Source organism: Phaethon aethereus (genome assembly GCF_964289735.1).
Source record: "Phaethon aethereus genome assembly, chromosome: 5".
Lineage (NCBI taxonomy): Eukaryota > Metazoa > Chordata > Aves > Phaethontiformes > Phaethontidae > Phaethon > Phaethon aethereus.
In genome coordinates this window covers 29591700-29612915 of record NC_138579.1, presented here as the reverse complement: position 1 = coordinate 29612915, position 21216 = coordinate 29591700, and the positions used below count along the sequence as shown (strand labels likewise).

The 21216-nt window shown below is 41.2% G+C and overlaps 1 protein-coding gene across 1 annotated transcript; it reads left to right on the top strand.

Annotated features, from left to right (window-relative positions):
• Positions 1-4431: 4431 nt before the first annotated feature.
• On the top strand, positions 4432-19082 carry FAM177A1 (family with sequence similarity 177 member A1; the record flags this gene model as incomplete). Its single annotated transcript, XM_082000147.1, has 5 exons — positions 4432-4518; positions 8685-8861; positions 16101-16167; positions 17926-18023; positions 18870-19082. The coding sequence occupies 5 exons, from the start codon at positions 4432-4434 to the stop codon at positions 19080-19082; spliced, it is 642 nt and encodes a 213-aa protein (XP_081856273.1).
• Positions 19083-21216: the final 2134 nt, after the last annotated feature.

Genomic DNA, 21216 nt, shown 5'->3' with positions numbered 1-21216 from the left:
TCATAACTGTCTTTTATCAGTGTGTAATGAGATTATTTCCCTAGTTTGATTTGTTTCTGTAACTCATGTTTGGCATAGATACTATAAGAATAATTCAGTATCTGAAATGTGCTGTTGATGTTCAGGTGTTCTCCTTGGAGCATTGTTAGAAGGTGGATGTGCTAGCTCAGGTTTGTAGAAAACTTTGTTCTCCAGAATTTTATTGTTCTTTCCCTATACCTAAAGAATGAAGTCACTAAAAACATTCAGGTATGCAGATACCAAGCTGTCTCATATACTGAAGATAATCATACCAGGCTGCCAATTAAATAGTTCTTTTGTTACAGAGGTAACTTCTAAAACATACTAGATGGTATTCTGTGCTGGTACTGAACTTAAAACAGATAGATAGCGGTATCTGAGAGCATACTACCCCAACTCAGCTACAATCTGATACTAATTTCCTATAGCACTTCTTCTGATATTTCAGCTTACTGTGATCTCAAAAATGTGGAATCTACAGGCACACTTCACAAACAAGGTAGGCCAGATGAACTTTGAAAACAAACATACATTTTGGCAAATATGGTAAGATCTTTCACCTTTATCTTAAGGCAAGAGGGTATATTATGAATGTATTTTAATATACTGCAGAGTGCTTGGGTTGTAAATGAACACCCATCTCTGTTGCTTAGATAAGATAAAAAATAAATAAGTGTCCCTTTCAGCCAGTTCTTTGAGAAGGTAGCAGCTAACACAGCTGACAGTGAATAGCTTATATAGGTAATTATGCTCTTGTGCTAATAAAACATAAGGTATGCTGTAACTTAGTTTATAATGTAGAAGCATCTTCTGCAGGATTAGTGGTACATGTATTCAGTGTAGTTTTCAATGTATGAAAAATCTTCAGGTATGCCATTTACTTGCAGCACTACATTTTATGCATAGTATTAATCTGTAAAAGGATCAGTAGTATTTTTGTATTGTAATATAACAAAAGCATGAGGCCTTGCGTATCACGAGCTTGTGGGGTAGCTGTCCTCAGCTAAGTGATGTGTGTTTACTAAAACTGTTGTCTTTTGTAGTATTTTCAGTTCTTCAGTAGTACAAACAAATGCAGTATACAAAACCATGCAGCAAAGAGTAGCAAATAAATCTTGGTTTGGAATGTGGTCAAGTAGGGGAGAGTGGATAGTTGAATGCTTTTGATGGAAACCAAACATGAATAAGCATATTGAGGAGGAACAGCAAAGCACTGTGCTTCTGGCCAGGCTCAGACTGTCAAGTTACCAACAATTAACTCTTCCTATTTTTATTTCATTGCATACATTTCATTTTAATCTTCAGTTCACCGCTTCCAAACTAGTACCACTGCTACCAGACAGAAGAGAGCTGTCACTAGCTGTGTGTTGGCAGAGGCAAGGGCAAATTCAGAAAGCATTTCCTTTAAGATGTGGCAATTGTTATTTCTAAGGTATACACTAGAATAAACAGCAGTATATTGCTCTTACCTTAACATGCTAGGTAGAATGTTCTATATCATGTTCTATATGTTCTCTCAATTTTGGTATTCTGAATTGGAGACTTAATTGCATCAAGCTAGGAGAGACCACGTAAAACACTGCCTGCAAGTGCCATGAGTAGCAACTCTCCCAGTGCCATTTTCTTGTATTAGGCTTTTTGTACTCTGTCTCCACAGGATCTCGCCATGTTCTGCAGTAGTTTTCTCTGGCATACAAGAAGCCTGAGAAGTTAGAGGCAAACAAACTTCAGTGGAAATACTTAGAAGACTGAGGTCTGTCTTTCTGTGTATATCTTACTGAAAGCTGTTGCTGCTGCTCAGACAAGTTTGTCCGCTGTTTTGGTGATTACATGGCTAAATGAAGTTCGTTGAGACCTTGAGGTAGGTAGGTAGGTAAGAAAGGGTTTGGGTCATCAGGTAATTGTAGCGCCCGGGGAAGGCCACTAGAAGGAGCCAACGGACAAGAGTAATGTACGAAATCGGCTCGATTATTTCTCTTTTAGAAGTGCGCCCTTATTTCAAAACTATCCTGCAGTCGCCCTTTTCTTTTGTTACAGGACGTTAATAAGCTTTGACATCAGCATGCTGATAAAGAAATAGGTATCTGTTGCATGCTTACTTTTTTTAGAAGAGGGTGGTGGTGCTGTAGAAGTGGAAGACCTTCACTAGCTGTAGAATAACCATGTATTGTTGGTGCATGCTTTATCAGTTTGCTGCCTTTTTAAGGAAAATCCTACCCATAGGGCTGGAACAACAGGTCTGATGGAATTTTTTTACTTCCTCAGAGGAGGACCTTGGCAGTTCAAATATAAATATCCTCTTATTGTGGATAGGGCAAAGGATGCATGTAGTTCATGGCAACTATTCTTAAGGCTCTCTGCTGAGCAGCCTACTAAGAGACAGTTATGATGGTCAATAGCTGTGTGATAGGAGCTGGACAATTAACTATTAGCACACACAGCCATGGGTTTATTTGTTAACAGTCTTTACCTTTCCTCATGACTTTCAGTATTGACATTCGCTAAATCTGTTCAACTTGTCTAAGCTGCAAATGCCAGTTGTTCTTGGAGGTGAAAGGTTAACATCAATACTACTAGAGAGATACATACTTCAATATTCAATAGCCTGGAAAAGAAAAGGCTCTAGGGAGACCTGATTGCAGCCTTTCAGTATTTAAAGGGGGCTTATAAGAAAGCTGGGGACAGACTTTTTAGCAGAGCCTATAATGATAGGACAAGGAATAACAGTTTTTAAACTAAGAGGGTAGATTTACATTAGATATAAGGAAGAAATTTTCACAAGGAAGGTGGTGAAACCCTGGCACAGGTTGCCCAGAGAGGCGGTAGATGCCCCATCACTGGAAATATTCAAGGTCAGGTTGGACAGGGCTCTGAGCGACCTGATCTAGTTGAAGATGTCCCTGCTCACTGCAGGGGCATTGGACTAGATGACCTTTAAAGGTCTGTTCCAACCCAAACTATTCTATGATGCTGTAGAGCTGCTATAATTGCAGTAGAGGCAAAGGAGAGCAAGTTTGCTTGTTCATGATTCAATGCTGTTCCTTAAGAGCTTCTACTGTATTTCAACCAGTCCTTAACAACAGAATGTAGACTCTACTAAGGGTATTTTTATATATATAAAAAAATATATATTCTAAAGGTATTTATGTGCCCCTACATCAGTTTCTTTGCAGTGTTAAGTAATACCTCTTTGTTTTAACATACACAGCAGATGCTCAGTCCTGTGCTACCTGAAGTAGTACTTCAGTCTTTTATTCATGTGTTTCTGTAATCACACATTCAATAGTACATTCTCTGTGTCAGTGTTTTTCATGAGGGGAATATTTTCTGCCTTGTGCTAGTATCATTGTAAATCTGGTAAGTCTAACTTGGGACTTAAATTTGTTATGGGAACTGGATAATGCTTTGATAATATGACTAAGAAAGTGCCAGAGAGCCCATCTATGCTAGAAGCTGTAATTCTTTGGAAGCAATTCTTAATGATATGGGACTGAAGGATGGCTCTTGCTGTGATACAAGTTAAGTGTATGTTGCAGCCATTGGCTCCAACCAAACTAGCTCCAGCAAATTACTCACTCCTCAGTCGCATAAAAAAAGGTACTTCCACCTCCAGCTGTTTTCACTAGTAGTTGGCATTGGCTTATGTGCCTTCTGCCTTGTTCAGTGCTGGGTCATCACCTGCAGTACAGAGGCCTCAGCAGAGGGGGGGAAAAGGCCTCCCCCCTGTGCCCTGGAGCAGTTGAGCAACCCAAGTGCCTGACAAAACACTTTCCCCCACCTGCTGGGAATAAACGTTACTTTTTACCCAGACACAGCCCAGGGGCCAGGGCACCCAGCCTGCATTTCTTTCTTGTTCTGTGGTTTGGCCTTTAAACTGTCCTGCAGTGCCCGAGCCAGCAGCAGGTACTGCTAGGCTTGGCAAGCTGGGCTCTGCGAGAGAGAAGGGCTCCTAAATACAGTCAAGTAACTTCATACACTTCTCAAAATAGTCTGTTATTATTTTGCAGGTTTTTTACACCATTCGAGGATGATGACATCCGGCAGGCTGAGTTTTCCCTCTCTGCGGAGGGGGTACGCTTTTCCTTCCGCGGGTAGGTATGGCTGCGCCTGGCAGCCCGGTTGCCTCTGGTCCGGGCCCCGTCGCCCTCCGCGCTCCGGTCGCTGCCGGGCTGCGGAGAGAAAAAAAAAGACCAGCGCCGGTGCTGGCTCGGGCCCGCTGCCGGGGCACCCACCGGCCGCCTCTCCCGCCTGGGTGGCGGACGGGGAGCGGGCGGCCGCCCCGCAGGCCGCGGCGGGCCGGAGGCGCCGCCCCGGCGGGCGGTGTGACGGGCGGTGCCGGCCGGCTGCTCGCTTCCCTGGGCCGCGGCGGGCCCGCTGCCGCCCTCCCCCGGCGCCGCGGCGGGCGGGAGGATGGAGCAGGGGCTGTCCGCCATCACCCTCTACTGCGCGCCCGCCGCCGGCCCCGCAGCTGCCGCCTGCGCCATGGAGCCGGAGCAGGTGAGCGGAGCCGGCGGAGTGGCCTCTCCCCCGTTCCTTCCGGCCGGGCCGCCCAGCAGCGGGGCCGGGGAGGAGACCGGGGCGGGCGGCGGCGCTGGGGTCCGGCCGGGGCGTGGGTGGCAGCGGCGGCCTGAGCCCCCGGCGCGGTGTGCGGGAGCGGCGGCCGCCCCCGGCGCAGGCCGGGTCTTGCAGTGGGTGGTGAGTGTAGGGGGCCCGGCCGCGGGGGTAGGAGGCCAGTCCGTCCGTCCGTCCTTCCTTCCAGCGCTCTGTAATTAATTACAGTCAGCACGGCGGGCAGGCGTGTCTCGGGTGTCGCCTGATCACCGGTAGATAGTGCCTCTTACAAACGAGCCTGATAAATTTTAAATTGAGACAGGTTTCCACTTCCCTCCGCGTGGTCAAGTTCGCGAAGGCTGTGGAGACGGTCAGGGACACCAGCTCTTAATTAGGCTGTGACCTGGGAGCTCACCTACCCCTTCCACAGCTTGTCCCTCGCAGTGGCCGCAGCTTCAACCTCGGTGGTCTGTGCACTGCAACTTCACCGAGTGTGGTGCCTTTCCAAGGCTTGTTATTCTGATTATTAATATGCTATTATAATAACAGCTTGCTATTCTGTCTTTTCTCACAGTCATCCTCTGTTATTTTCTGATCTCCTGTTTCAGAAAGACTCGTACTCTTTAATTTCAGTTGAAACACAAGGGTGGAAAATCGAGCAGTATGAAAAAAAAAACCCAAAACCAAACTACCTCCCCCCCCCCAAAAACCCTAGCCAAAAAAAGTAGCACAAATGAAATCAGTAAGACAGGCAAGATAGCATGGGTAGAAATATTACTCATCAGCTATGACCAGCCTTCTAGTAACTAGCACTGTCAGATCAGTAGATCTGTGCAAAATGAATTAGTCATTTTTCTGAGGAAGAGTGGACATCACAGACTTTGGCATTCTGGGTCATAAGCTCTTGTAAGGATACCGGAGTCCAACAGATTAAAATATGCCAAAGTGTGTAGGCTGCTCTCTGTATTATTTCTTGCTTTTCTTCTTCCGTTCCTTGATGAAACTATGTTATTGCATCACCTAATATTAGTTGTGCGAGCTTTCCTAGCTTACCTGTAGGTGTCCTGGAACACCTCATCCTTAATTGTAGTTTATTTATTTTGGCATTTTGGATGTGGACTGAAATGCCATTGTGCTGGCTATTGTACCAACACTGTCAAAATGTGCCCTGCTCTCGCCGAAGGGTGAGATAAGAGAGTGGGTGTAAAAAAGGAGCAGCAGTTTCAGATGCTGGCTTCCTGCCAGGCGAGGTTTGCAAGGGTGCCATAAAGCCAAGAAAAACTCTAAGAGGGCATTTAAAAGAAAACGGAAGCTGCTTTACAGTGGTCACCGAGTACCTTAAGAGTGTTAGCTAGTGTGGCAAAAGCCCGAGGGTGACTGGCTTTTGTGTCCAATAGTTGCTGGAATAGAAGGCAAAGTAAATGCTTTTATGGCATGAAGTTAAGACAAATGCTGAGTTTTTTCCAGACCCATATAATGTGCTGGAGAGGGACAGGCCAGTGGAAAAAAAATGAGGTGGCAACCTGACCTAAAGCCATGGCCTAGAAGGCTGATCTTTGTAACGACTTCTTGAATTGGAAAGGAAGATGAATTTGTAAAGGAAGATCGCGTAAAGCCTCAAACAGTAGATACTGTAACATTTAAGCTATAAAGTGAGTCTAGGTGGCAGTTCTAGAGTAGATCTGCATTGCCACAGTTTTGGAAAGATAAATAAAATTTACTGGTGTTGAACTTCCTGCTTGCAGCTAGGAGAGTTGGCTTTTATTGATGTTGTGCATTTAAAAAAATAAAAGGACAAATCCTACAATGAAAACTAAAACCCACATCCAGGTTTGTTGACTAGGTGGTAACAAAAGCAACATCTGATAGGTATTACTTTATTTAATGATTTAGGACTCTGAACTAGGTTCATCATTCTTGATGACTCCTTACTGTCTTGAGCTACTGCAGTTGTCTGAAGCTTTGTACCAGTACCAGCTATGTGGAGCTGCTTACTGTAGGTAGTGTAAGTGGAATGTGGGATGGGTGCACCGGGCATTAAAGCCTGCTTTTTAAACTTTAAATATTAGCTATGATTTTTTTTGAAGCACTTGAGTTCAACAAGCCCAAATCAGATGAAGAGACTGCCTTTAGAAGAGCTCTAAGGAGTGGCTTGTGTTGCTTGCTGTTATTAATCACAGTAGTATTTGTGATGCTGTGTTGCAAGAAACAGTGCTCTTCAGCACTGTGACTAAACATAAAAAATGGCATCATTGTATGATGTCAATAAAGGAGCGTGAAATATTCATAAAAGGCCGATTCCGTGGTGCTCTTTGCTCCAAAAAATACAGAACTGAGCCACAGTGAGCAGCGCCCACGTTTACTGCGGAGGCAAGGAGCACTCCCTGTACTTAGGTTGCTTCACTGTTTTCAGCATTCGTATTTTTGTAGCTTTGGTGTTCTGCTCCTGCTCTGTTCCCCGGACTGATACGCAGCAGAAAGAGTGTGCTGGGCCCCAGATAGTCGGTTTTGTCTTTCTACATGAAAACGTAATTCTGCATGAAAATGTAATGCCGTTTCAGCTGAATTACCCCATTGAAAACTTGCCATTTCATTCTGCTCTGCTCCTCCAAGAGAATGCCTGAAATGTGCCACAGTAGCTAAAGAAACGCTAGGGGAAGCTGAGATGACTTGCAGTTTTGCGAAGCGGTGGTACGAGGGCTGGGAGAGATGATGAATGTGTGCACTCCCTCTCCACGCTGTAGAGCTCGGCACGTGATCTTTACCTTTCCCTCCCTCTTCCTTATGGGCATGAGAAAAATCTGTGCCTGGAATTAAGGAAGCTGTTCCGCTCCGCACAGCCCCCTCCTGCCCCTGTCTACTGTTCCCACTGGTTTTCCCAGCTAACTGAGCCTGTTTGTGTTGCAAAGCTAATTTATTAGCATAAGAGATGGGAATAGTGTCGCTGTGCTTGCAGTGATTAAGGGATGTCTTGCAACTATGTGATAAAATAATGTATTTTTATTAATAATTTTGAATTGTGATCTGTGGAGAGCATTAAGTTTGCATAGGCAAGAAGTCGAAAATTGGAATGTGCCCGTTTTTATGCAACCTGAATTCTGTGCACACATCTCATTCCTTATGATATGGTTTCAAATTGCATGAGCTCGTGCATTTTTAAAAACCTTCGTGGTACCTTAAAAACATGCGGCTGGCATTTCCTGATTTCTGTGTCCTTCTCTGCATGACAGAAGTGTTTTCAGAACAGTTTTATGCATTTCATGCAGTAGTACCTAAAAGCTCTTCCAAGGTGAAGGCTCTGTTTTGATAGATACAATACAAAACGTTGCTAAAATTCTCTGGCCGCAGGAGTTACTAGCCTAAAGAATTATTGATTGGCCTTTGAACTAGAAGTATATTTTTTTACTGCTTGTGACCCAAAGACTACATCGTCATATTCAGCAGCTGGAAGAACAAAACCCAGACATTGTACTTCTCTTTTTATATGTCCTTAGCCACAAAACTCAGAGTGTTGTTCTTTCAGCATGGTCCCTTGGGCTAAAGGGACCAAATCACTAATCATGACTGCTGTTGAAAGCCCACAGAGGCAGATTCCTTCATGCATCTTTTTAAAGCTTAAGCCTGGCTACTTAGTTATCCTTCATTCAGTTCTCTTTTGTGCTAGACGTGTCTGTCTAAGCTTTCAAAGAGGTGGCTACAGCCTATGAACTACTTGATTAATTTCACTAGATACTCATTCTGAAACCAATGATAGTTTTAAATATTAATATTTATGTGTTCATCAAATTATTTAAACAAAAGTGTCCCGCTAAGAAACTCCTGCATAACATGGTGCTCTTTCAGAATAGATGCTTTTAATACCACCTGTCCATGATGAAGTGAAAGCACTTACCTTTTTGTTATTTTTAGTGAAGAGATCAGTTTTTACATATCTGCAAACAATAATGTTTCAGTCTTATCTTTTACCTACAGCCAAGCTCTTGCAAATGTCCATTGTATATGCTAATCAAGCTAATATATTTTCAATATCTCATGAAGTCTTTTAAGGGAGAACTTTTCCAGTTCCAGAAGCATATACTTGAGATAATGATTTTTTTTTTTCTTCTTTATAGCAACTTGCAAATGGAGACAGAGGCTTTGAGAATGTGGAGCTGGGTGTCATAGGAAAGAAAAAGAAAATTCCAAGAAGGGTTATTCATTTTGCAAGTGGAGAAACAATGGAAGAATATAGCACAGATGAAGAGGAAGATGAACAAGAGAAAAAAGACTTGTTGCCGCCTGTAGATCCTGTAGGTATTTTACTTGATAAATTGCTACTTCTGGTCTACTGGTTACCTACCCACATTTTATACTTTAATTTTTGTGTCACAAATCTGATTTAGCATTTAGTATTAAAGATTCCCTTAATTTGATTGGTTCTAGGGACTGAGAAATCTGTGAGAAGTATTCCTGAGAAGTTTTGTCCTGGAGTCCTCCTCCACTAAAGTAGCCCTATTAATTAGAAATGAGTTTAATTTCTTCATGGTTCTGTCTGTCCTCTCTGGCATTTCCCCCTCTAATAATAATAATCTTATTGATTTGTACTGTTGTTTAAAAAAATGTGCAGGGAAGGCATTTGTTTCCTTATGTTTGGTGACAGTGGAGAGTTGAATCTGTAATTTAGTGTTACCATACCAGCAATTTGATATGACTGAAAGAGTATAGAAGGGAAAGAAACAGATGACTTGCAGAAGTAAAGGAAAACTGGTGTAATTCATGATATATCAAAAACAGGTTTTAAAGGACCTGCCTAGTCTGTTTTTGTAATGTTCATCTGTCTTGTAAGCCATTAAGATGTTGCTCAACCTGTGAATGGAGTCTCCATTTATTGGTTCAAATTCAAGTGGAGTTTCGACAATTTAGGCTGTCTCTAATAGCATATATTATAGCTGCTAAAATACATTTTCCTTTTTGTCAACGATTCTGGATCTATACTTAGAAGTTAAATGAAATATATAATCTGTTTTATTCCGTTGGTGTGTCTGACAATCTGTTTTGTAGTGATGGTGTATTCGTAAAGCTTGCAGCCGAGCGTGCCAGCACTGGCGGCAGCAGCTGCCCACCCTCTGGCAGTCAGTCCCTGAAAATATCCGCATCCATCTCTTCATCTCCCACATCCTCAGCAAAAGAGGAAACATGAGTTTCACGTTAAAAACCCATGAGTTTCTTTTATGACACTCCCACAAACTGGTGTCCCAACAACCTCGTTTCTCTACTCTCCTACAACAATTCTTACCCCAATAAATTGGGTCTGTGGTCCTATCTCTTGCCTGCTGGTGGGGCTCCTTTCCAGGCCCTCTCTGGGCTTTGTTGCCAGAACTGAGCTAGAGGTGGAGACTCCGAAGTTGGCTGGGTCCTTCCTGATGTGCTGGAGCGTGGTCAGGCAGGCGGGAGGCCTTGCTGTGGGCAGCCGCTAGTCCTGCCTGGTTGCACATAGGAGGCAGATGCTGGTGTAGAGTTGCTCGTTCCCACGCTTCAGATAAGAGTCTTTGCATGCATGGAAACCAGTGCCCTGTTTTCTCCTTGACATTGCTGTTGAAATGACTTCTGCATGATCATTTGGGAATCTGTGATTAAGAAATGATGTGGTTGAAGCTCTACTGTAGTAGGCCCTGTATTTATTTATATGCAATCCATCCTGAGAGAGCTTGGCTTTGTTGAAAGGACTGCAGTGAAGAGTTTGACTTTCTGCTCATTCTTTTCTGAAGAAGTGGCAAACCATGAGGGGTTTGCTTTGGGAGGGACTGTCAATCGGTTCTTTTTTTCCCCCATCTGTAAAATGAATTTATCCTGAAGAAAGAAAAGAAGAAAGTGGTTTGAGGACTGAGCTGCAGTGAGACTATGGGAATTCAGCTGGAAACATTCACCGTCAGATTGGATGTGGCTCTGAGCAATCTGATCTACTTGAAGATGTCCCTGCTCATTGCAGGGGGTTTGGGCTAGATGACCTTAAAAGGTCCCTTCCAACCCAAACTTCCAACCGATAGGATTCTGTGATTCCTAGTGATTCACAGCTGAAGCTGTTGCATTTCAGCTTGGGTGGATTGATGGTACCGCTGTCTCTTTCTTGCTAGGCAGTTCTTGTGAGAGTGGGTAGGATGTCGTCAGTATAAAACACACCTGAAGTTTATAGATTGAAGGTAAATGTATTCTGCTCACAACGAGTAGATGTTAAGCTGCCTTGCTGGGTTGTTGGGGTTTTTTTTCCTCCCTAAGGATCTACTCGAAGAAACGCAAGAACTGTGAAACTTACTGAATATTATGGTAATGTTCTGGTATCTTCAGAGTCAGATCTGTTCCCCACTACGCAGGTCAGGTCAGATATCCACGGATGTGCAAGAGGTTTTTTCCCAGCTATAATTAGGGGACCAGATCTGTATAATTCTTTGTGCCATTTCCTCTCAGTGGAAGAGTTCCACTGTGGTGCAGTGATGGAAGGCTTATGAGCCTTCATGTACGTGTTTTGAGGCCAGAGACATGCATGCTGCTGTACAAATGGACACTTAACTAAAGAGCCCTCAGACATGCGCAGCAGCCAGGAACGCTGTGTGATTGTTCTCCTGCTTCCCTAGTACGGATTTTTTTTTCTGAATACAAAAAGAATATCGTATGGCACAGTTAAGATTGCTTTATTCTCCTTTTATAGTATATGAAGTCCTTAATTTTTATTACACTTTTTAATAAAAGGACCCCCCCAAACCAGAATAGTTTATTGTGGAGCACAGTATGCCTTGTGTATTGATTTTTACCTTGACAGAATAAACTTGATTAGACCAAGGGTTGCCATTAAGTGAAGTTTACCTTATCTGCTGCATGCTTTGTGTATCCCAGCTGAGCCAGTCAATTGAAGAAATGTTAGTCCAAGCTGAGCTTTGATGTTTTAGCCAACAGCTGCCTTAACAATGTTTTTATTATAGGATTTCTATAAGGGCAATTAAATAGTCAGTTTGCTGAGACCAGCATGTCTAAAACTTGTTATCTCAGTTGGGATATGGAAAAGTATGTTGCAAGTAATCGCTGTTTCTGGTCCAATTTATTTTTAGAAAAAGCACATCTTAATATTTTGAATAGAAACTATGTATCATGAAATTTCAAAGCTCAGCTGGTATTGGCATGCTGTCAGCTTCTGAATGAGTTTAAGGGAAACAAATATTTTCCTATGTTGTAAAGAAACTTCTTCAGTAGGTACCTTGGTTTAATTGTGTTTTAGAGCTAAGCAGACAATGATAACGTCTTTCTGACTAAGCAAAGGAACATGTATATATCCTGGTAATATGATAAGCAAAGCATTGAGTGTGATGGACTGCTGCCAGTCGTAACAAAACAAATTCTCAAAAAGAAACGGGTTATAAATTTTGCTTTGAAATGACGATTCTGATACTTCTATAGATCAGCATTCAGTTCATTAACATTCTTGGACTGGAGTGTCCATTCTGTTGTGTTTTGGGTTTTTTTGTTTGTTTTTTTTTAAGAATGAGTTGAATCCAGAACACAAGGTATACTTAATAAATTTTTCCCTGGATTTTTTAGATAATAGCATTCAGTGTTATCTGAGGGTTCTCAAATAAAATTTAAATGCTTTAAAAACAGAAATGCTTAGCTTTTGAGTCATCTATTCTGTCCTAAAATTTAGATACTTCCACTTTATATGTAAATTTCCTTTTGCTTCTGTCCACCAAAACTTTATTTTGTAGTAATTAAATTTCTCTAACCTGTTCTAGAAGATCATCTTTCTGTTTATCCCTGGAGGTACACTTGCTATAAACTGTTCATTGCATTCACCTATTACATGAGTAGGCAGAAGGTGGAGTGTAAGTCTTTGTGGAGCAGTGGTAAGCAGTATAACTGTTGGTGATAACCTTAGAGAGTATCTCTGCAACAAAGCTCCAGAAGAGATTTACTTTTATTAACCCTCTGTGCTCTGAAAGATTGAAGCACATTCTTCCAGGAAGATTATCTGGATATCCTGTAGTTAAAAGGAGCTTAACTTCAAATAGCAACAAGTCCTCTCTTGAGGACCATAGAACTGTAATTTTCTTTCAAGAATTTGGGGATGAGGAAGAAAAATAGTTACTGACCAAGTAATAGCTACTCAAAACATGGTAGAAGCTTTTTGATGGAGGATGCCGTGTGTGTTCTGATCTTCTTTTCACCAGCTTGTCTTAGATGCCATGGTTTTACATGGTGCATAGACTGAAGGACCTATTTAAAATTTAAAAATTCATCTTGGCACAGAAAACAATGGAAAAGTGTCTGTTTGGTGGTGTATATTAACTCTTAAATACAGGATTTGTTTTTTCTTAAATCAGGAAATTTTTCTTTTCCTCACTTTGCCATTTTCTCTGGCAAAAAGAAACCCTATGTTCTTTGGGAAGTTCAAGTGTTCGTAGGGACTGAAATCTGGCAAAAGTAAGTATAGGTGCGGATTGTTTAGGAACATGGTGCACTCAGAAGTTCAAGGGAGTGTGTGTGTGCTCCCTTTGGCAGCCCCATACTAGGAAACAAAATCACGTTCTGTTGTTGAACCAGAGCCCTCATGCTTTTATCAATGGTTCAATCCATTATGTTCATTCCTACTTAAAATGCAGCACTTGGATTAAAATCGTATATTAAGAATTTTTGTATTCTTCTAGTCATAACCATTGTTTTCCCTTTTAAACAACAAACTAGAGCCAGGATAGCTGAATAGTATAATTAAGCATTGTAGAAACGTATGCTAAAGAGACCGGTGGCAGTAGAAACACTGTCCTCTTATAATAAACCAGTGTCCTGTGTTTCATACTGCTGCCCCTTGTTTCCAGTGAAGAAATACAGTATTACTGTGTCCTTGCAGTGATTAAAGAAGGAACATTAAGGCTTCTCTGGCCAAAGGAGATTGACGTACAGTATCTGGGTATGTGGTTCTTACTGAGCATTAGTAGGACCTGACCTGGGTACCATTTTCCAGTATTGCTTAATGCATTAAAGCTACTTCACGGAGTAGGATGAGTTTGTACTGAGCTGTTGCCTAACAGCCCTGTTCATACTACTCGAACGGTTCTGGTTTTCTCCAGTGCCTCTTCTCTCCTTACATTTGCCATTCCTGCTTCGATCTCTGAGGAGCTCTGGGAAACCACCCAAACTTACCCTGATGAAGTAAGGGCTGAGGGGGAAAGAAAGGAGGATTATTCCCTGCATGGGTTCCCTTGTTCCTGGTTGGTTTTGGTGGTTTACTCCCCAAGGCATCTCCTTTCTCCTGCTGAATTTGTGTAAAGTAGCTTCTCTTAGGTTTTATATGGCCTTCTGAGACACTTGAAAGGATGCTTTTTTTTTAAATTGAGGGGACTGGCAAAGCCTTGCTTGGCGGGGGTGAAGAGGTGTTTGGTTGAGCTTTGTCAGAAAGCAGAGGTTTCTGTGAAGCTGAACTTAGAAGTGCTCCTGACATACCAAACTGGTTTTTAATTGTGGTGGGGGAACAGCAGAAATAGGCAGCACCTCTGTCTCTGCTGAGCCTCAGACGTTCCCTACGTTTGTGTTACTACAAACATGTTAGAATATTCTGTCTGAGTTACTTCTGTCACGTTGAAGTTCAGCTTGTATTCTCACTCTTAAATGTTAAGGAGGCTCTTGTAGCTTCTTGCTTACAGCCGCACCTCAGGCCCTCATTCGTCCTGTGCGCTGTGTGAATGCTTTTTAACCTTGTCACCTCATCATGAAGGATTTTACAGAGCCTCGTCAACGCCATTATTTGCACCGGTGGCAACAAGCTTTTCCAGCACTTCTCTTGACTTCTTCAGCTGAACAAACTCAGAAATGATTGTCGTTAGCCTGTCTGCCAGCTGAGTGCGTAATCAACAAGCTGGCGGTGCTTTTGTGCAAGCAGGATAGCAGCTGGTTTTGCTTACACTTTTACCTTGGCAGGGCATTTTCCATACCCACTGCCAAAAATACATAGCATCTGGCTTTTTTCAGCCTGCCCAACTTGAGTTTCTGGATTGACGGATGATTTCTTGCTGCACTGATCTGTAGAGGCTCTGCTTGGAAAGCACGGAATTCTAGTAGCTTGTGTACGTGCATACTGAGGCTATACCGACTAGTCTCTGTAGCTGTATTATTTACAGTAATAGTGGTTGTCCTGTACAGGTATCTATTAAATAAGATTACAGAAAATGGTTACTATCAAACAGTTTTTAGCAACAAGTTACAAATACATCTGTAACTGAGTGGAGCTAATGGGTTTCATTTAATAAAAGCTGACACTTTTAATTGCTACTTTCTGCAAGGAAAGTACCTCTGCAGACATCTTTACTGTGGGGGGAAATATATAACAGAGCTTGCCTGGATACAACAGACTGTTAACTATAGACATGTTTTAGTTCACTATGAAATTTGAGTTTGCCTTTTTACAAAAATTAAAGCCTACAGCTTTTTCCCTGTTAGATTAGAATCTGCTTTTCCCCTTCTTTTTACATGGCCTGTTGGGGGGGGTGTGTGTTTGTTTTTTTTTTTTTAAAAGGGATACAGCCTCTTTCCTTAGTGAAGAGAATAGCCTATATATGCCCATTAATTTCTACATTTTCTTTAAGTTCCTGTGTGTAGGTATCTCAATTTGTCTGGAGGCTGCAGTCTAAAGGCTGGTGGTGAATACACCATAGTTGTGCAAAGGGCAACTCCCCCTTCTCATCTTCCCAGCCTGTCCTTCCTAAAGAGTCTGTATCCCTCCGTTGCAGCACTCCAGTCGTGCAAGCCGTCCACCGCATCTCTGGGATCCCAACAAGATCCCAGCCCTGCAGCTGCACACAGATCTCCAGTTCCTCGTGTTTACTTCCCATGCTGTGTGCCTTAGTGTGCAGGCACTTCAGAAAGACTTCCTTACGTAGATCCAAATGTTTGAGGTGACCCCACTTGAGCCCTGCTTTGTTCATTTTGTGTTCCTCGCTGTTCACCCCAGGCCGTTTACTTGTCAGCCCTGTCCATCGCTCCCTCAGAGGGCTGCGGCAACTCTCTCCCTTCCTCATGGTTCCTGGTTTTGTTCTTCAGGTGCAATTCCAAATGATAATTCGTATCTGGTTGTAAATACTTGGAAGCAGCCTCTTGCTCAGGGACCACTTTGAAAGCTTGGTTTTAAACAGTAATTGTAATGAGGGACTACTTGGTTAGCCCACTTCTCTGCTTGGCCTGATAGAATTCAGAACATTGTGGAAGAGTCTTTCTAGTTATCGGAGTTACTTCGGGATTGAGTTAGATGCTTGCAATTTCCCAAGTCTGGAAGTGAGAAACAAAAAACAGTGAAACAAATGTTCCCACCTGTAAAGTGTTATAATGCTATCTTACAGTGATAATCTTGCTTCATGTATGTCTGGTCTTTACTTACTTTAAAGCAAAAATACTATGGTAGCTAGCAAACAGGAAACATTGTTGATCTTCTCAATCTGTTTGAGCTTTTGCATGTAATATTTTGTGCCATGAACATACAGCTATATGTATTCATACTACTCTTGTTCTTACAGACAACACTCACATGGGGACCCTACTTGTGGTTTCACATGCTGCGAGTTGCCACATCAACCTTATCAGGTATTGCTTTATTTAATTCTTGGGTAAACCAGGAATGGAATGTTGAAAGTTGCTTTGACAGACTGTAAATCATCTTGTGAGCTACTGGCCATTTTTTCAAAAGTATGAATGAATCTGTATTTTAATCTGTGGAGATGTACTCTCTTCCCTTAGGCACTACTTTTTTTTTACTTTCAATCAACAACTCTTGAGTGGAAGAATGAACAGAAAATACCCTTTAGCTCAATGCTTTTTTTCCCCCTCTTTTTCTCCATGTGGAGATATGTGGTATATCAGCTTTCTATTAGGCTTTGTATGGCACCATTTTGTGTGACATTATCTGAAAAGAATGCTGTTTAAAGTAACTAAACTGACAGTTTTTATGAAGACAACAACTAGAAATTATCCCAAGAAGACATCTAGTCTTGTGCTTTACAACAGAATTCTGAGGTTACAAAATAAACAAAAATAAGACTACTGTCAAGAGTCTTAAACTCACTGCATAGTTAATTTGACCTGTGGACCTCATAAAATTTTGCCAAGTTTTAAAAATGCTTGTCCTAGTCTGTATTCTTCCCAAGGTGTGAAGTATCTTTAGTGAGGTTTTTTGGACAAAGATTATGGAGTTTCTGTCATATCAACATGAGATATACAGATATACATATCTGTATATCTCATGTTGAATATTTTTTAAAACTATTGGTGGCTTATTCTGTTTGTTAACCTATCCTTATTTTTAGAAACACAGTGTAATTCTGTTCCTTGTCATATCTGTTCTTCCTGCACAAAGGTAGATATTGCTTTCCTTTTTTCAGAATTCTTTTATGAATTTGAAGATTAGTACTTCCTTCTTCCCACTTCAGTTTTGCTTTTTACATTTGTAATTTGAACTGGTCTTTTGCACAGAGCTCTGGATGCCAGGATATCTATAAAATTAGTTACGGTGAATATTCATGAATCACAATATTTACAATTAAATGGTGAATATTCATTGAATATTCAATTGCTAACTTCTAACTTGTTTTCCCTGAAGATGACTAACTCATTTGCATCCTAGGGGCAGATTTGCAATTTGAAGTGCAATATATTTAACTTCTTGCCTGACTTTACTCAAGAACCAGTGCTGTAGCCATCATCATGATAGAGACTGACTGGCACAAGCTCGCCTCCTCCATGCTTCTGACTGTGCGCTACCTGTTTTAGCAAAGTAGCACTGCATGGAGCCTCCAGCTTGAAAATTGAGACAGCTGAAACCTGAATATGTTATGAATCCATTAGTATGCAACACAGAGCATTATTAAGACTGCTGCTGACTTGAAGTATGCATGTATCAATAAATAACTCTAGTTTGCTGGTACCATCAGGCCAAAGTGCCACTGCAGTTGGTGGCCATGTATTTTTGTCTAACCTTAATTTTCAGTTAAAGTTCAATTAAAAGCTTGTCCTTTAACTGATGCCCTGGCAAAACAAACCTAGATCCAAAGCTGAAACTAGTAGAATTCAAACAAACACTACCACCATCTAGATTTTCATTAACTTCCATGTTGTTCTCCATTTGTTCATTCTGTATCTTAAAGAACAATTATTAATATATTGAGCTAATGGTTACATATAAGTAGATTAGCCTAGCAGATTTTGGTTTTGTCTTTTGAGTGAAGCAGGACTATGGAAAACCATTCAGGAAAGATGCTGATACCTTTTGAAATAAGTGTTTGAAATCTGTGCTTAAGAATTTTCTTCTGGATACTAAGTGTATGTAAACCTCTCTTTATTTTTTAGTGTGTGATTTCCTTGGGGAAAAGATTGCATCTGTTCTGGGGATAAGCACACCAAAATACCAATATGCCATTGATGAGTACTACAGAATGAAGAGAGAGGTATGCGTTTAACGGTTCTTGCACACCTTTTCTCCCAACTTGCCTTCCGTGGTATTTTAAAAAAAAAAAAAATTTGTATTGCAGCATTAAAATGAAGTTTAAGACCCTCTCTTTCAGCTTGCCTTCAGTTTTCTTTTGATGCACGATTAATGCTTGCTTATCCAGCAGCCTTTTCTCACCAGCCCATCAGTCTTAGAACTGGCTGGGTCCTGGCCACGGCTCTATTTGTTTCTGTTGTACAATGTATTTTCAAATCAGCAGTGTGAGAAAGATGGATAGAGCAGTTACTGCACACTGTAAAGAGGCAGCTGCGAGGAATACACTTTCCAACTCTTAAAACATGTTCAACAAAGCGTCAAGGGTAAATTGAACATGATTATACCATTTGTTGTAAACCATAACTGGAAATGACCAATAGGTAGCCAATGCTTTATGCAAAAAAAAAACCCCAGCCCTTAATGATCTTCATTTGGAAGAGATGGGAAACATATTTAAAGCTTTACTACTTATTTTTCATTTTTGATAGCTCTTTATTATTAAGAGCTGAAAAAGCTTTAGAGAAGGTGGACCTACCACTGTTGGTATTGACTAAAAACTGCTTATCTAGAAACGTGACATTTTTTCTGTGCTTGTTCAACACAATTTAATCCTTCACTTTTGGCATTTCCTTCCCGCCCCCGCAATGGGAATTCTGGAATATACCTCATCTTATGATCAACTACTGACCATTTTCTAGTGGAACAAATGTCCTTGCCTTCTAACAGGAACTGGTATGCTCTTACAGAAAGACTTAAAGTGAATGTAAGTGGTAAATAGTAGCTTACGAATCTGATTATCTGTTTTTAGGAGGAAGAGGAGGAACAGGAAAACAAGATGTCAGAAGAAGCAGAAAGACAGCATCAGGAACAGCAGAACAACCCACAAGCTGAAGCTCCTGTCCAGACAGACCAGCCTGAAGCAACAGCATGCACTTCATTCGTGAATGTAAACTTTGAAAATGAGGGAGATTGCCAGTCCATTGGGGAAAATAAACAAGATGTAGTTCCTGTCCCTCCTTAAGTGTAAAGCTCTGTGTAATGTAGGAAATAGGAAGTGTCAGGTGTCATAATCTGGCTATAAGAAGCAGGAAAAATAGGATTATACTTGTTCAGCGAAATGCAACTTCAAGCATTCTTATTGATCAGGAGAGAGCTAGGTGATGTCTGTTCCGTCTGTCTGGCTAATAAAGGCTGTGGCATTCTGCCAAATTGGCACTTCACTTAAAATGAAAATTGCACTACAAACATTTGGTCTAAAATTGAATGTGTGAGCCAATTTCTGTGTAAAGCAAGTAAAAATGTCTTTTCTTTGAATTGCTGTGTCTCTAACACCTGTGGATTGCAGATGCAGTGCTGTTTCCTTCTTCTAAACACCTATTTCTGATTTGCACATTGTTTGCATCTCAGCTCTCTATGAATAGATTAACAAGAATCAATATCCTGTAACTCACAAGTCATGATAATAGCATCTGATTTCCCCTATTTATTGTCACTATTGTATGCATGTATTTTTTTTCTGTTGTTGAACACAAAAGATAATGTTAGATTTAATGTTAATGAGATTTAAGGGTCCACTGACTTTTTTTAATGAAAAAAAATAAGAATTAAAGGAGGCTGTAAACACCTTTAAGAACTTGTACTAACAAGTACCAACACCCTTGGATGCTAATAGAGCTCAGCTGCTCCATTCAGTGCTGTAGCAAAGTACAGAACTAGCATCAGTGGAAGATATTCTCACTCCAAATCCAAGAATTAAGAGACGCACTTGCTTGAATACTTTACATGCTCTGAATAGTCCTGGGAAACTGAAGTCTTGCTAAATAATACTGAACGCATTGGACACTGCCTATGGTACCGATCTAGAACTATGACAACTTTTTTGGATGTACATTACCTGAGTCAGTGTACTTGATTAACCTAAACAGACTATTTGTTTAATGTTAAATTACCAGCAAGGGATATGCCATTGCAGATGGCAGAATACATAAATAAATAGACATCACAAAACCCAACTTAGGATTCTTCCTTTTTCTTAAATAAACAAAACAGTTTGTTGCAATACTGCAACAGCAAGTAGTTTTTATTTTTGTCTTAAGTGAAGCATGGGTAGTAGCTCTAATACCAATTAAGGCTATTTTACTGCAATGACTGTTGGTTCCACTTAGAGCTTGTAAACCATTCACCTTTTACTTTGCGACAATCACATGTCAGTGCCCCAGTCACTTTCTATAGAGAATTGTACATAAAGGAGCAGAGAACCTGCCCTAGTTACGATGTGAAACATTACTTCTGTCCTTGAGATTTCTAAAAAAAAATTTAAAAATAGTCTTCAGTGAAATTTTGTGTTGGGTGTCCTCATATGTCCCTGGCCTTGGTCCCACTACCAACTAAGGGCCTGCTGTAACATCAGAGGCCAGGTAACTCAGCTGTTAGTTTCCAGAACTCCAGTTATGTATTTCAGACAACCCTCTGCCTGAACTCATGGCCTGTAGGGCACAAATTCCTTGTCCTCTCACCTGCCCTTGGTGTTCTAGCACTACAGAAAATCTTCAGTAGAAGATTCAATCATCAGCTCTATTCCATCTGTTTTGATACAATTAAAAAGAAGCAAAGAAGAGAGTAAGACAGAGGTTGCTGACAGCTGTGTAAGATCATTCCTTAGCCCTGAACATCTGCAAGGGGAAGCTGCGTTCAGCACCAGGGAATACACAGGAAAACGGCTTGTTGGGAGCTCTTATACTGTCAAAGATAGAAAGCCTCACAAAGCTCAAGAGTAAAACCTTTACAGCTGAAGGATGCTTTGCTTTTCTGCCAAGAAATTAATGTCAGTTGTGTTTGGTTTTTTCCCCTCTCTCCCTACTATCTGTTGCATCAGAAATGCTCTCACTGCCTTGGGTTTAAACTTCTTTGTATAAAATACTGTACTCACTGTGCCTTAACTTAATCCTTCCTTCAGTTTTTTGCAAACTGTATGAAAGTGGTTACTTTCATAATGGTTTGATTTTTCTGTAAATGCATTAACTGGTTATTTTATATTTAATATAATTTTTTGAACTGGAAGTTGGCTATGGCTTTTCCTTTAAAACTGTGTGGCCTTTGAAACTTTATGCATGCAGACAGGAGCACCGGCCTGTTCACTGTTTTCATCTTTACCA